Below are 15,698 nucleotides of genomic sequence, written 5' to 3' on the forward strand. Positions count from 1 at the left end.
ACTACGCCGGTGTTTGTATTCAGCGTCAGCTGGTAGAAACGTGGAGTGATTGGACACGCCTGTCGTTTGGCCCGGCTAAAGCACAGCGTCGTCATACTTGTTATCCTGTAAGCATCGCTTCACTGCAGCCAATGGTCGCTTTTGTATAGTAAAAAAACAACAAAAACAAATGCAATGCAAGGGGAGGGTCCCCCAAGCTGTGTGTGTGTGTGTGTGTGTGTGTGTGTGTGTGTGTGTGTGTGTGTGTGTGTGTGTGAGTGCGTGTGTGGGGTGGGGTGGTGGTGGGGGTATTTCTAGAAATAAACCTTGAAAAACTAAATTTTTACTCTAATTTCGATTTGAGTGGGCCAAAGATTTCATCTTGGGGGTTGTGTTAATTCAAGTCCGGATCACGAGACTGAACTCTGCACGTTCACTTTTAATTTAAAAAGCCATCTCAGTCGAGCACCGAAAATAGGATTCACAGTAGATTCGGGGGGGGGGGGCAGCAGTGATTTCATTTCACACCGGTCGCACAATGTGTTCTCATGCGAGTACATTAGTGATATCAGCATATTTGGGAAATTAAAAATGTAAAACGTCAGCAGCTGCAAAGGAGAGAGTGTTGGCGTGCTATAAATTATGAGTTAATGTGAGCTAAGTATATCAAATGATCAAGTGATTATCCCAGTTATCTCTCATTTCATATGTCAACTAAATAATTTGAGTGTGTTTATGCATGCGCAATAATCCGGGTAAGAAAATCAAAGAAAGCTGAATCAGTTCATCCGGATAAATCATCTCAATAAACCTTGTGTCCGGATGGATGGATTCAACTTTCTTTGAAATAATTTGAGTGGGTTTTTTTTCTGTATTGTAGAATACATGTAATAATTCACATGTAACGTGCATTTGAGAAGAATGAACGCGCTTGGCAGCAAATGAAGGTCAGGTAGAAAAGCGTAATCCCAACTGGTAATGTTCTAGTAGTAGTACAGTGCCTTGCAAAAGGATTCAACCCCCTTGACAGTCATCACTAATTTCTTTATTATAAAAGATACACATCTGTCCCTGAACAATATTATTTTTGTGAACCCATAAACTCTGGCCTGCTCTATATTTTAGTTTTTTTTAATTTATTAATAAAAAGTCAGTGAAACATGACTTATTTTGGCTTTGGGAACATGCTGTTAGAGCTTCTGGGTTCACAAAAATAATATTGTTCAGGAACAGATGTGTGAGTATCTCCTATAATCCAGAAATTAGTGATGACTGTCAAGGGGGTTGAATACTTTTGCAAGGCACTTTACAAATGACGATCAGCTTTCTATACTATCCAGGGGCCTCTCTTTTGTCCCTGCCAAATGAAATGACCCCATCATGAGGAAAATAGAAATGCTCAAAATTTTCAAGATCAATTCGTCAACCCTCCTGTTGTGCTCCGGTCGAACTGGACTGATTTACAAGTTTTCTCTCTGAAAAATGTAGTTAATTTAATCTGATTGTCATAAGGTTCCATGGCTTTGTCCACACAGGGCATCTGAACACACAACATAGATTTTGGGTGTTTTATTTCACCTTTGTACACCTGTGGTGTTCCTGGTCAAAATGAATGAATGTGTGAGACTCATTGAGGTTTGAAATGTGAAACTGTGAAATACTTTAGAAAATACTGTAATCTAGTGAAAATGAAAAGACCCGAGGAAGAGGATATACTTTCTAATATCACCGCTGTGCAAACATCCCGATGATCTTTCTACAGAGGAAAAAGAAACTCTCTCTGAACTTCAGATCAGATTGGATAAACTGTACCAATTTAAAGCCAAAGGGGCTTTTGTGAGATGTTGGTTGGAAGTAGGCAATCAAAACTCACAGCATATTTCTTGAGGCTAGGAAAATCTCCAATAATAACACTGTTCATCAGCTCAAAATAGGGAACACGATAATTATGTGATGATACCAGTCAGGTTGCTTTTTGTTTTGCTCAGGTGTTTAGGACTTTAACACCTTAGATTCTGTCAACCTTATTGATTCCATTGACCAAGAATAATGTGATTGCCCCATCTCTCTTAAAGATGTATTAGACTCAGTTGATAGCTTGAAAAACAATAAACCTCTGAGAGTGGATGGACTTACTGTAGTTTTATTAACCTTTTTTTTCAGAAGAATTGACTCCCTTCTTATTAGAAGTGTTTTAGTGAGTATATAGCAGTGTATATGGGCATGATGGGTTGTGGAGTTGTGGTATGGTATTTGGTGTAGTCTTCTCCTGGATCACAATCTTACCAGGGAGGAGAAGCTTGCGTGCACCAATGATCCCAAGAGCTATGCCGTCTGGAGCTTGGCTCCTGGTAGGGTCACCCAAGGTGAACACGTCAAGGGAGAGGTTCCAGACGAAGCACGATCCAACAAAGACCTCAACGGTGGAACTGGTGGAAGATGTCTCCAGGTCACCGTCACAACGGTGGTGAAGGCGGATGAAGGCTGCAACCAAGACGATTGGTTGTCCCCAATCGTCTTGGTTCTCCATGCCATTGGACTCTGGCCACCCCCTGCTAAGGACCGTATGGTGGCTGCAGGTGCATCAGCCACTCCACGTAAAAAGCTGTCACGTACAGGCATCCTCCCATTATGCGGCTCCAAGATCGACCTCTACACCCACCTGAGGACCCGGAGGGACGCAGAAGGAGGACGGTACTCGACCCCGAGTGACCGCCAATGATGGCATAGTGTATGGGCATTATGGTATATAAGCAATATGGTCTAATATATGGGATTGTTTGACCATAACATAATAGTAACATACCTGTTGTGCACACATGCTTGCCTCCAATGTCCTTTTGTTGTTCCATTTATTTCTTCTGTTTTGTTTCTCTTTTTGTGTGTGTGTGTGAGTGATGCCTGCAAGTGCTAGAAGCTGCTGTGTCATGGCGTCAAATTCCTCATGTGCAAAGGCACACTTGGCCAGTAAAGTTGATTCTGATTCTGATCCTGATTCTGATTCTGACTGTGAAAGCATTGACAAAGGCGCTCGCCCTCCCCCTTTAACACAGCGCCCTTATTCAAAAATCTAAGACTTGATTTATAATTGGTGCCTGAGTGCCTTTTAAACAATGACTACAACTTCTAGCTGTTATTTTTATTAAATGCCTAAGCTGTCATAGATGAAAAACCGCCCAGGTTGACAGATTTTTAAAAACATCTAGCTAGTACTTGACATTTTAGATTACTCAGACTTCATGAGTTTATTTTCAGAGCACTTAACCAGTTTGGCTTTGGAGACTTCTTCTGCAGAACTGTCAGAACATTATTTGAAAATGGCCTGAAACATAGCATATAACCTACATTTGATCTAAAGCATGGTATTAGCCACATTTGCCCAATTTCCCCTCAGCTATTTTTGTTGCCCACTCAGTTATTAGCCCACCACATCAAAACTAACAGTCTGAGGGATTTGTCAGTTGTGAAAAGAGAAATGATGACGCTACACCCTTTTTTCACAAATCCCTTCGGCTCCTGAAGGTGATCCAGGTATTCTCATGCTTCTGGTCTCAGTCTAAGTGTAAACAAGTGTGAATTGATGGCTGTTAAAATTGTGTGTCACCCTCTATTAGAAATATTTTATTTAAAGATACAGTCACACCTGGGCATCCCGGTGGCGTGGCGGTCTATTCTGTTGCCTACCAACACGGGATCGCTGGTTCGAATCCCCGTTTACCTCCGGCTTGGTCGGGCGTCCCTAAAGACTCAATTGGCTGTGTCTGCGGGTGGGAAGCCGGATGTGAGTATGTGTCCTGGTCTCTGCACTAGCGCCACCTCTGGTCGGTCGGGGCGCCTGTTCGGGGGGGGGTAGCGTGATCCTCCCACGTGGTATATCCCCCTGGTGAAATTCCTCACTGCCAGATGAAAAGAAGCAGCTGGCAACTCCACATGTATCGGAGGAGGCATGTGGTAGTCTGCAGCCCTCCCCGGATCGGCAGAGGGGGTGGAGCAGCGACCTGGGACGGCTCGGAAGAGTGGGGTAATTGGCCGGATAGTCAGATACTTGGGATTAGTAATAACTAAAAAGTAAAATACTAGATGTAACTTAGATATCATGCCCTTTTAGAAAGAACCAGAAATAAGTTTAATCAGTGACTTCATAGAGACGCTGCTTTCTAATGCGTAGCACCACCCAGGTGGTGCTACGCATTGGTGGTGGTTGAAGTGAGTTACCCCCTTCAATTTGAAGCGCGTTGGGTGTCTTGAAAGCACTATATAAATGTAATCCATTACTACTACTACTATTACTGCTATTACTACTTGTGTGTCATTTACCCCTGGCGTTGGCTGTTTCTTTTACACTCTTATTGTGCTGACTTCTTTGTACATTATAATCTGATGAATAAAGATTTAAAGATCTGAAAATGTTGATTCTCACTGCAAACGGCAGTGCAAGTGGTCCTTTCCCATCACAGGGAGTCATTTGCTTCATTGTTATATCGAAAAAGGCTATTGCTTAATACAGCATTAAAGAACTCAATACAATACTGGTCCACATATGGAGTGACCTTTTTGACCATTTTGTCTTGTGAACACAAGAGCATGGACTTCATTCAGTCTGTGTAACAAAACACCAGTCAGACAACACTGGATAGGTGTGCCAGGCAGCCATGATATCTGGTAATTTTGAAGTTCAGACAGAGGCAGACTATCATATTCATGCATGCACCATCCCTGGCATATTAAGAAATCCTCACAGGGCAAGTCACATATAGGCCCGCCTTGTATCAAAGCCCCTGGGTTAGATTTAGACCAAAATGGGCTCATAGCAAACTTTTTCTTTTTGCAAAATGCAAGTTTATGTTAGACTTGATTGCATTCATGCGAGGGACCACCCAGGAGGCTGCACATCCACAGACTGACAGGCAAAATGTCTTTATTAGGCAGATATTTTTTTAGCTTTAGCACTGCATATTAACACCCCCCCCCATACTTTCCATTCAGTCGACATGGACACTGTGCAAAAGTCCTATAACGGCAGGTACACAGTTCTTTCTGTCCGTGTGTGTGTGTGTGTGTGTGTCCGTGTGTGTGTGTGTGTGTGTGTGTCTAATCTCTCATACTACTGGGCTTGTCAGCTGCACACTTATGACTGTATGATCAAGGACCTCTGGTGGTTGCGGTGATTCAAAACCTTTCAAAACCTGTTTTATACCCAAATTGAGTGCTAACTCCTCAGATGTTTTTTTTTTATACCCAGTCAATTACCCCACTCTTCCGAGCCGTCCCGGTCTCTGATCCACCCCCTCTGCCGATCCGCGGAGGTGCTGCAGACTACCACGTGTGGAGTCGTCAGCTGCTTCTTTTCACCTGACAGTGAGGAGTTTCGCCAGAGGGATGTAGCGCGGGGGGGTGGATCACGCTATTCCCCCCAGAACAGGCGCCCCGGCCGACCAGAGGAGGCGCTAGTGCTGCGACCAGGACACGTACCCACATCCGGCTTCCCACCCGCAGACACGGCCAATTGCGTCTGTAGGGACGCCGGAGGCAACACAGGGATTCGAACCGGCGATCTCCGTGTTGGTAGGCAACGGAATAGACCGCCACGGCCTCCGGACGCCCTCTCAGACGGTTTCTCGCTTAAGTCCAGGAGGAGATGGAGGCCTGGCGGAGATCTGAACTCTCTTGTAGTGTTTCTCTGGGATGGTGTATTGTGATGTTCACCCAATAATCACGAGCACCTTTTTTTCCGTAGGTTTAAACGTTGTTGGTTTTTATTGTTTTCCTCTCACACAGCTAAAACAGCAGTCATCATTTCGAGACTGACGTAAAACCCAGAACAACCATGACAGTCAAGACAAAGACTTGTTCTATAGACCAGGGACTGTATTCACAAAGCTGATAAAAATAACACCACTGATCTAGGATTATTAGTCGAGTCACGTGGCCGTACGGGGGGGGGGGGGGCTATATGAACCGAGGATGGCTGCAGCGGCAAACTGGCGCGTCACTTTTCTGTACACATTATAACCCAGTACAGTACATGTAAAACCACATCTGCTGCAAAATGGCTGCCCTTCACTTTTAATTTCAAATCTCCCTCTCTCTCTCTCTCTCTCTCTCTCTCTCTCTCTCTCTCTCTCTCTCTCTCTCTCTCTCTCTCTCTCTCGTCTCTCGTCTCTCTTTGAAGCACACAGAACGTACAGACACATACATATATGAACACAAACACACACTTTCACACACACACACACACACACACAGCATCCGGGTCACAGAAACAAACGGTGTGGCGAACTATGACTCCCACCAAAGTCTCTGAGCATCCTTACAGTCCAGGGTCCTGATTCTGACACGAGGACATTTCCATCGTCCACATTCTGTCGGTAATGTAGACAAGGTCCACAGCGGATTCCCCCTGGCTTTGGTTTCACATTCAGCAGTTGTTTAGGTACGCTATAGAGTATGAGTCTATAAAAGCACTTTTTTTGGGGGGGGGGGTAAGATATAGACATGAATGTCTGCAGTCTGTGGAAGTGACCGACTCCAAGGTACACACAGTGTGTGAGATGGAGTCATTAATGGTAGATTCAGAAATATACATAGCTGTTATGCCACAATGCGGAATGCTGCTAACTACAGTCTACGTAATGAAGTGTGCTGCTCCTGTGAGCCAAGGGACAGTGTTGGGTCACATCAACACCTGAACACAATATTAGCAGCTCTCACCCTTCTTCCTCATTTCCTTTCCTTTTCTTTTTCTATTTTTTGTTTTTGATCTCCCTTCCCCCCCCCCCTTTTTCTCCCCAGTTGTATCCGGTCAATTTCCCCACTCTTCCGAGCTGTCCCGATGTCTGCTCCACCCCCCCTCTGCTAATCCGGGTAGGGCTGCAGACTGCCACATGCCTCCTCCGATACATGTGGCGTCGCCAGCCACTTCTTTTCACCTGACAGTGAGGAGTTTCGCCAGGGGGACGTAGCACGCGGGAGGATCACGCGATTCCCCCCAGTTCCCCCTCCCCTCCCCGAAAAGGCACCCCGACCGACCAGAGGAGGCGCTAGTGCAGCGACAAGGACGCATACCCACTTCCGGCTTCCCACCCACAGACACGGCCAATTGTGTCTGTAGGGGACGCCCGACCAAGCCGGAGGTAACACAAGAATTCGAACCGGCGATCCCCGTGTTGGTAGGCAATGGAATAGACCACTACACTACCCGGACGCCCCTTTCTACTCAATAATTAGTTATCACCATTGGTATAGCCCTCATAAAATTGGTTCCCCAGCCTTCCCAGTTTGTCTGCCCCCTGTAGGGCTGACTTGAGCTGGTCTATGTTCACCCAGGATGGCAGCGATCAGGGCCTCTGGGGCAGTAACCCCACTGCCTGGCGACACGGGGCTTCGTGGGCTGAGAGGGCTGATGGAGGGAGACGGCAGCGTGTCGGGGGAGACCAGTCGCTCTTTCTTGGCAGCGGAGCAGGGTGAGCGGCTATGTGTCTGGCCTTCTTTGGGACGAGGGCAGAGACTGAGGCCTTGCAAAGAAGGTAATGGATTGGAGGAAAGAGCAGGGACAGCAGGACTGCGACTACGTAGGTTGCGATGGTGGTGTTTTCCTGTTTTGGGACTGGGGCTTCGGGAGCATGGGGCCAGCAGAACCAGTGTGCTGTCATCTTCTGAACTGACATCAGAGCTGTCAGAGCGGCACACGGTGGGGCTATGGGCTGGCATCTGGATCTAAGATCAATTTTGAGAGGAGATGTCTGAATTAGAGAAGTTAGTGGATAAGGAGAGTCAATATACTACAGGCCTTCAGAATATGTTCAACCTTAACTTTTCCTGCATGTTGTCACGTTACTACACAACACATGTTGACTAATATCATCAAACTGATTTTGTATTGACACATCTCAACATGTTAGAGTTGGAAAAGCAAACATGTGTTCAATCCATACTTATTCAGCCCTTTTGTGATAACACTTTACAGTAACACAATACAATCCAGACTCCTTTAGAGGTTTCTGGTTGGCAGAGCAGAAAAAGTGATCATACATTTCAAGGAAATGTCTGTAAAGTTCACAGACAGAATTGTGAGGTGTAGAGAAGAGTGTAAAACAATGTAGGGCTCACAAGAGCAGTCTACTCTACTTTTAAGGAGAAGAAGGATGAAAAATGAATGAGGGTTAGGAAAGCTGTGGATACAATGGAACTGCTAAGGCTCTCTGGAGCTGGTCCTCCAAACAAACCAAGGAACCGACCAGGTTGGTCACCAAAATCCCAAGAACAACCCAGTTCCGAGATTGCCACGGCAGATCTTCTGGAGAAGACAAGATTCACTGAAGAATGACCAGAAAGTAGCTACTTCTGGGCATCCGGGTATAGCGTAGTGATCTATTCCGTTGCCTACCAACAGGGGGATCGCCGGTTCGAATCCCTGTGTTACTTCTGGATTGGTCGGGCATCCCTACAGACACAATTGGTCGTGTCTGCTAGTGGGAAGCCGGATGTGGGTATGTGTCCTGGTCGCTGCATTAGCGCCTCCTCTGGTCGGGGGGGAGGGGGAACTGGGGGGAATAGCATGATCTCCCCACGCGCTACGTCCCCCTGGCGAAACTCCTCACTGTCAGGTGAAAAGAGGCGGCTGGCGACGCCACGTGTATCGGATGAGGCATGTGACAGTCGGCAGCCCTCCCTGGATCAGCCGAGGGGGGTGGAGCAGTGACTGGAACGGCTCGGGGAGTGGGGTAATTGGCCGGTTACAATTGTGGAGAAAAAGGGTGAAAATTTCAACCAAACAACAAAAAGAAAAGAAAAACGAAAGCAGCTACTTCTGAAAAGAAGGTACTTGGTAACTGGCCAACTTGGTAGAAGTTGTGACGGACTGTTGGAATGCTGCACAACAGATTGTGTTATCTCGTACAAAAGAATGGCACACCTGAGCAAAGCAAGGGCATGGGCTTGGCTTCAACATTGGTAGGGACATTTTGTTTTATATGTTTGTTGGACTGACAATGTTCACAGAGTGTGATTCTGCAAAATGTGCTCTCTATAGTTGCTCGTATGATTTGTCCAAAACAGGACTCTTAAAGGGATGTACCCTCTCTGATTCAAAAGGTTACACAGACCCACAACCTGCAAAAAAGTGAAGGTGTACATAAAGTCATTTTGCAGGAGCTGGTTGGCTGCACTTGTGAACTGAATTCAAGCAGGTTTTAATGGGAGGTTCTGCTTCCATCTTATTAGCGTTTTGTTTGTCCGGCTCTGGCTATCCTCGGTTTCTTTTTTAAAGTCTCCATCTTATTCTTCTAATATTCTTCTTGTTATTTAATCCTAGTATCTTGCTTTGTATCTTTCATCCCCTCCCCCCCTTTTTCTCCCCAGTTGTACCCGGTCAATTACCCCACCCTTTCGAGCCGTCCCGGTCGCTGCTCCACCCCCTCTGCCGATCCGGAGAGGGCTGGAGACTACCGCATGCTTCCTCCGATACACGTGGAGTCACCAACCGCTTCTTTTCACCTGACAGTGAGAAGTTTCGCCAGGGGGACATAGCACGTGGGAGGATCACAGTATTCCCCCCAGTCCCCCTCCCCCCTGAACAGGCGCCCCGACCGACCAGAGGAGGCGCTAGTGCAGCGACCAGGACACATACCCAAATCCAGCTTCCCGGCCGCAGACACGGCCAATTGTGTCTGTAGGGACGCCCGTCCAAGCCGGAGGTAACACGGGGATTCGAACCGCCGACCCCCGTGTTGGTAGGCAACGGAATAGACTGCCATGTCACCCGGACGCTCTGCCATAACATTACCAGCAATAAAATGTTGATAATGTTAAAATCATGACACGCTCGAGCGACGAATACGGGTTAGCAAACACTCTGGAGCTGAGCTCTGGACCTCATAATACCAGACTAAGGCTAGCTCTGCACAGTGAAGACCTGATCTTACGGTGTGATGAGAGAGCCATCTATCCTGGATCTTTTAAACCATGACACATCCCAAGCTCCTCTAATTCTCTGCCATACAGCTGGGGGATGGGCGTGGTCATGGAGTTAAACTGACGAAGGTTGCTCAAAACATTGTTCAGGACAATTCAGTAGTCCCTTGACATTGGTAGGCACATGTCCCTACCATCCACACCCATATCTACACCACTGCTGCAAAGGGCTATATGTATGTCTGATTGAAACCAACCACAGCTCCTCATCCATCCACGACCACCCTCACTGTGAAGCAAGGTGGTGTCTGCAGCAGGTGGTGGGTTGCTTTGCAGTGGCAGGGACAATTAACTGCTTGAAGATATCTTATTTTACCGTGCCAAAGCTTCAGATAGGGATGGTAATTAAAGAACAAATCCTCTATTTTTATTTTTTAGCCCAGACCTCACTAAAAACATTGGCATCATTTAGAAACACAGAGACAAAAAATTCATTTGCTTGAGCATTGATGAACTTGCCATGCATAAAAGTGCACCGACAATGTTTTGACTCAGGCACTTGAATGATAATTCAAATAAGCTGCTTCTGTACTTTAATCTCCACACATTTTGCAAGACCTTCTGAAGCTTTGTTCAGTTTGACATTGTGGGGTATTTGCCTTGCCTTTTGAAAACAATGTCAGTTTAATCACTTTCAAATTTGAGTTGACTCACAGAAATGTGGACACGATCTGGGGGTTAGGATCAGGACTCTCTGAAGGCAATCTAACGTAATATCATCAAAATTCCACAGGCAAAAGTAAGATTATGCTTCTTTATTGACACAGAGTAACACTGTTGTCTCACAGCAAGAAAGTCCTGGGTTCGAACCCCAGGCCGTCCCAGGTCCTTTCTGTGTGGGGTTTGCGTGTTCTCCCCGTGTCTGCGTGGGTTTCCTCCGGGTGCTCCGGTTTCCTCCCACCATCAACGTGCCACATGCATGCTCGGGTTAGCACTCCTGTTCGTGCCCTTGACTGAAGCAAGGCAACAGGAGCTGGAGTTGGTCGCCGGGCGCTGCAAGTCGGCTGGCCACTGCTCCTAGCTACCCAGCCGCCCACCGCTCCTAGCTACCCAGCTGCCCACTGCTTCCGTTGTGTGCGTTGGGATGGGTTAAATGCAGAGGATGAATTTCCCCATGGGGATTAATAAAAGCGCATCTTATCTTATCTTGGTTTTTACCTGGATGGGCTGTGACACACCGACGATACTGTTCATATTGTTACTGTAGTAACCCAGGATGTATTCCCCATCATCCCTCGGCAAGTCCTCCTCTGTAAACGTCACCTGAGAGAAGAGAGGTAGACAAGACTCAGAAACACATCGGATTTATTTATTTATTTATCATGAGGGGAAACTTGCTAATGTGACAGAACTTAGCTTACCTGTGTCACATACTCCCCCTTGGCCAGTACATGTGCTACGTAGTCCTTGTGATGCTTGAATCCAGTCTGCGAGGACACAATAGATAGATGGATGGATAGAGGATGTTACAAGAATTAATAAGGGGGCAGCGTAAAATGATAAGATTTGGCTTCAGCATTTCGAGTTCATCAAAAGCAATCCCCCCCCAAGGAGGCTAATCCCATCTGTATGAAATAAGAATGACCTTATATATCGCGACCCAGTCCAAGGAGCTTCGCTGGTAGGTTGACGCTACAGTGAATCTGACTGTTGCGTCAGACATCTTGCTCCATTCTTTGCTTGCTTGCAGTTCCACCAAGGGAAGATCCACCTTGAAAGGGAACTATTCAAAAGAACATGGCACACAAGGTGAAAAGATAAAACCCAATTCCTAAATCAAGCAGCCAAACTACAAAGGGGGGGGGGTATTTGTTATAGAAGGCGGTGTGTTTCAGATGTTTGTGAGTCATTTCTATTATTAAACTTACATGTAATGAAAACAAGGCAGAAACAGGTTTATGGTCGCTGATTGTGTAGCCCATGTGACTACGGTACACGTGCTGCGTCACTTTCGTTGCCCCACCCAGCCACGAGGTAAGACCGCGCTGCAGTGCTGCATTGTGGGTAGGGACGGGGGAGCCAGTGCGACGAAGGCGCCAGAGTATGCGATCTGTCCAGGCAGGCTTGCGTTTCTTAGCGCTAACAAACAAACAAACAAATAATAAAAAATGGAAAAGGTGGCGCGATGTTGTGGTAAGAAATATTTCAACCTTGCCTCAAGGAACAAACAAGTCCTAAACCAGTTTGTCATGACACCAGCTTGACATACCTAGTGTCGTATGTATGAGTTCCCACATCAAATTTATAAGTTGGGGGAAATTTCAGAGTGCCCTCCATGAAGCCCTCCAAGATGGATTCGGTGTTTTTAGCCATATTGAGCTGTTGAAAAAACAAATATTAGAGGCCACACAGCCTGGATGAATAACAAAATGCCTGACACAGAAGGACATTTGTTAATCTTGCACAAGAGCGCCCCCTTCTGGTGTCGTTGATGAACATCATACGACAGGGAGATCAGAACAATTCCCTTAGGGCGAGTTAGACAATAAACAGCGAGACATTGAGGCTGCATTACCTGGTCCCTTTCCCACAGCAGAGGCAGTTTATTGCTATCAATGGCGCACTTCACCACGTGGATGTCATAGTCTTCAATGCGGAAATTCAGATCCCCAAACCAGAACACCACACTAGACACAGAGGAGGAGCAAGACATTGTTTTGATTGGGGCGAGCACTTGGCAGTCAGTGAGCATTCGCTAGACCCAGTGGCATGCAGTCGCAGCATTGCTGTGTATATATATATATATATATATATATATATATATATATATATATATATATATATATGTGTGTGTGTGTGTGTGTGTGTGTGTAAGTCATATCACCCACTCGTGGTCTAGCACACCAGTGGCGGTGCCCCCTTCAAACTGCTGTTGCTGCAGAATGCTCTCAAAGTCCTCCATGCGCTGCTCGAGGTTCCTCATGTGGGCCGGGAGGTGACAGTTGAGGAAACACACCGGGTGTCCAAACATCGTCATCCTGGCGCTGACGCCCCCTTTGTTACCCTTAAGGTGTGAGACGGGAGAACGACAGTGTGAAACAGCTGCTCCGTCACTCAGGCCCGGTGAACCGGCATGCATCAGCCGCGGACGTGTCCGTCCGGCACTGAAGGACGGTGCCTTTTGCCAGCGAATCAGAGAAAACCAGACAGCCCCGCTGCTGCAGCTGCTGCACTGACCTCCAGCAGAAGGAGACTGCACCAGCAGCCAGAGGTGGTGCTGACATCAACAGGCACAGGAAGGTCACAAACTCACACACACGCGCAGACAACCCGGCATGCACGCCCCTGCTGACAGCGCCACATATACTACCCCCCATCCCCCACACCCCCCCCCCCCACACACATGCAAACGAAGCTCCGTACAATAGCTGGCACGTACCCAATACCCCCCCAGTCCTGTACGTGTGCTCTCTGTCTGCACACCTCTCAGGAAGGGAAGGTGACAGAACCTGGAGAACACCAGCAGCAGCACTCCCTGCATTCTCTGGGACGCCACCTAGCGGAATAGAGCGAAAGAAAACAATACATAAAAAAAGTGTGACAGCAAGAATTTGCATTTTATGAATACAGCCAAAATAATAAATAATAAATAATAAATGAATAAATAACAAATGGGGGAAAATAAAACCTTATTGTGATGAGGTAGGAATACTAATATGCACACTGGATCAGGAATAAAATTCTGTCACGTGATGGCACAACATGCATCATCATATTTAACTTCCTACAGACCAACACGTATCCATAGCGACTGAGTGTGTCCATGCAGAGCTCACTCCACTGGTCGGTAAACAAAGCATCTTTCAGTCGCTTGTTTATCATCGAGTTAACTTCCTGTAGCCTGCGGAGTGCCAGAAAAGTAGAAAAAATGGGGAAAAAAAGCTAAGTAAAAAGAGAAACACGGGAAAAAGAGTTTGTATGAATACAAACTGCTGAATTTTCTGGAAAAGTTTGCTTACCCTACAATAAACATGTCTGTGGTACCATCAGAAACATTTGGTCCGAAGAGAGAGGTGATGTCATCCGGAGGAACAGCTGATCCCACGTTCCATGTTACTATATAGACCCTGGCCAAAGACAGGAAAGATAGCAAAAAGTAGAAATGGCCCAATACATCATATGCATCATTTGAAATAGTTTGTAGTCTACATTTACATTTTCTCATTTAGAGGACACTTATTCGGTAATGACACAAGTAAGAAGAGGCCCAAATTACAAATCAGCGGAACAATGCCACAAATCAGCATTGCAGACATGTTGCCAAGACTTGTGGGTTGACCCCAATAACAACAGAGTCAAGTAATATTTCAGATATCAGGAACACTTGAAACATCGTTTCCCCCAGCCCGCAGCAGTGCAACACAAAGACAAAAACACATCCCAGAACAACAAGAATACATATATCCAAACTAACACATAAACTAAAAATAAAAAATAAAGAAATCACAGTCCAGGAGAACGAACGCCAGCCAGCATGACTGTCGGAACCGCCGGTCTGCGTGGGCTAGCAGTTAGCTTAGCATGCCCCGCTTCCACGTCCTGTCAGACCGCCCGCGGCGTTACCTCTTCAGGCACAGCTCCAGGCAGGTGCCGTGGTCCCTGGGCCCACAGGACGCAACAGACCAAACTCTCCCAGCCATCAAACGAAGACAAAATTTAGACGCAGACGTGGGCAAAGACGCTGCATGGACGGCACTGGGTGAGGCGGCCGCAAACGTGAATTTGCGCCGCCATCTTTCCACACCGGAAGCGGAATCATATCACTACCTTGATCCTCAGAAGCACTAGGAGGAACCTCTGTTGTGGCTCCATGAGTCAGCAGGGAACATTCTCTATACTGTGCGTATGCATGAAAGGTGCATTTGGGGAGGGGGGGGGACACCTCTCAGTTAAGAGAGGGGGAAAGAAGTAAAATTTCTGGGACGTCTTCCACGAAAATAAGCTTGTGTCCTTCTGCAGAGCTCTCAGTGAAATGTGGGACTTGGGATTCATGTGACACTACGTAGCAGACAACAGTTTTCTTACAACAAATCAAGAATCATTATCCACAGAGAACCACAGAGTGAACAAAACAGCCCCTGCAGAACAAAGGACAGAGGTGCACTGATACCATCATCACTATGCCTCAAAGACACGATCTGCTGTCTCACCTGAAGTCATTTGTTTCTCCTCTCGTCTTGTCCGACTCTGTCTGGTTCTCTGTCGTGTCCCCAGGGGAAGTGGTCGTTTGTTGGTGAGGACTGCGGTTGGGTTTGGGGCTGAGACTAGAAGGTGAGATAGGTCTGGACTGAGAGGGTGGGAGGGGAGGCTGGGGGCTCAGGTAGGGTGGACTGATGAGAGGCTGAGGGCTGTGGGGAGAGATAGCGGACTCTGTGGGGGAGAGCGGCAGGGCGTTGGTACTCTGAGGTCCTGGGATACAAACCGGAAGTGAATCCCTGTCCTTCGGGAGACGCTCCGAGACTCTGGTTGGCCTCATAGTCGCTTTGGTTCCCAAAGCAGTTGGCCTTGGTCGTCTAATACTTGCTAACGGTGCAGGGCTGGTACCAGAACCTGCCTGCCCTGACGGTTTATGGTCTTGCATTTCATTGGGTGTGCTAACAACCCGCCCTGCGCTCAGTCCAGGTTGCTCCATCAGTCCTGAGGGGCTGATGAGAGCAGGTTCCCGGGCAACTAGTCCTGAGCGTAATCCCAGACTAGTTGCTGGAAAATCATGGCATGTAGTTTGCACCTTGATCTGTTCACCGCTG

The 15,698-nt window shown here is 47.0% G+C and overlaps 1 protein-coding gene across 1 annotated transcript; it reads right to left on the reverse strand.

Moving 5' to 3' along the window:
- Nucleotides 1-6,985: 6,985 nt before the first annotated feature.
- On the reverse strand, nt 6,986-15,617 carry LOC130121967 (phosphatidylinositol 4,5-bisphosphate 5-phosphatase A). The gene is made up of 12 exons (XM_056290965.1): nt 15,102-15,617; nt 13,911-14,018; nt 13,684-13,792; nt 13,331-13,447; nt 12,780-12,955; nt 12,467-12,578; nt 12,161-12,270; nt 11,820-12,030; nt 11,537-11,674; nt 11,313-11,378; nt 11,110-11,214; nt 6,986-7,695 (listed from the first exon to the last, which is right to left on the reverse strand). Exons 1-12 carry the CDS (start codon nt 15,581-15,583, stop codon nt 7,228-7,230), a joined length of 2,202 nt encoding a protein of 733 aa, XP_056146940.1. The 5' UTR covers nt 15,584-15,617; the 3' UTR covers nt 6,986-7,227.
- Nucleotides 15,618-15,698: the final 81 nt, after the last annotated feature.

Source organism: Lampris incognitus, chromosome 12, assembly GCF_029633865.1.
Source record: "Lampris incognitus isolate fLamInc1 chromosome 12, fLamInc1.hap2, whole genome shotgun sequence".
Lineage (NCBI taxonomy): Eukaryota > Metazoa > Chordata > Actinopteri > Lampriformes > Lampridae > Lampris > Lampris incognitus.

Excerpts from the sequence above, each read along its gene's own strand:
- LOC130121967 (XM_056290965.1), bottom strand. The coding sequence starts at position 15,583 with ATGGAGCAACCTGGACTGAGCGCAGGGCGGGTTGTTAGCACACCCAAT. Across the intron at positions 14,019-15,101 it reads GGAGAAACAAATGACTTCAG|GGTCTATATAGTAACATGGA; the intron begins GTGAGACAGCAG and ends GTCTTTGGCCAG. Across the intron at positions 13,793-13,910 it reads ACAGACATGTTTATTGTAGG|GCTACAGGAAGTTAACTCGA; the intron begins GTAAGCAAACTT and ends GGCACTCCGCAG.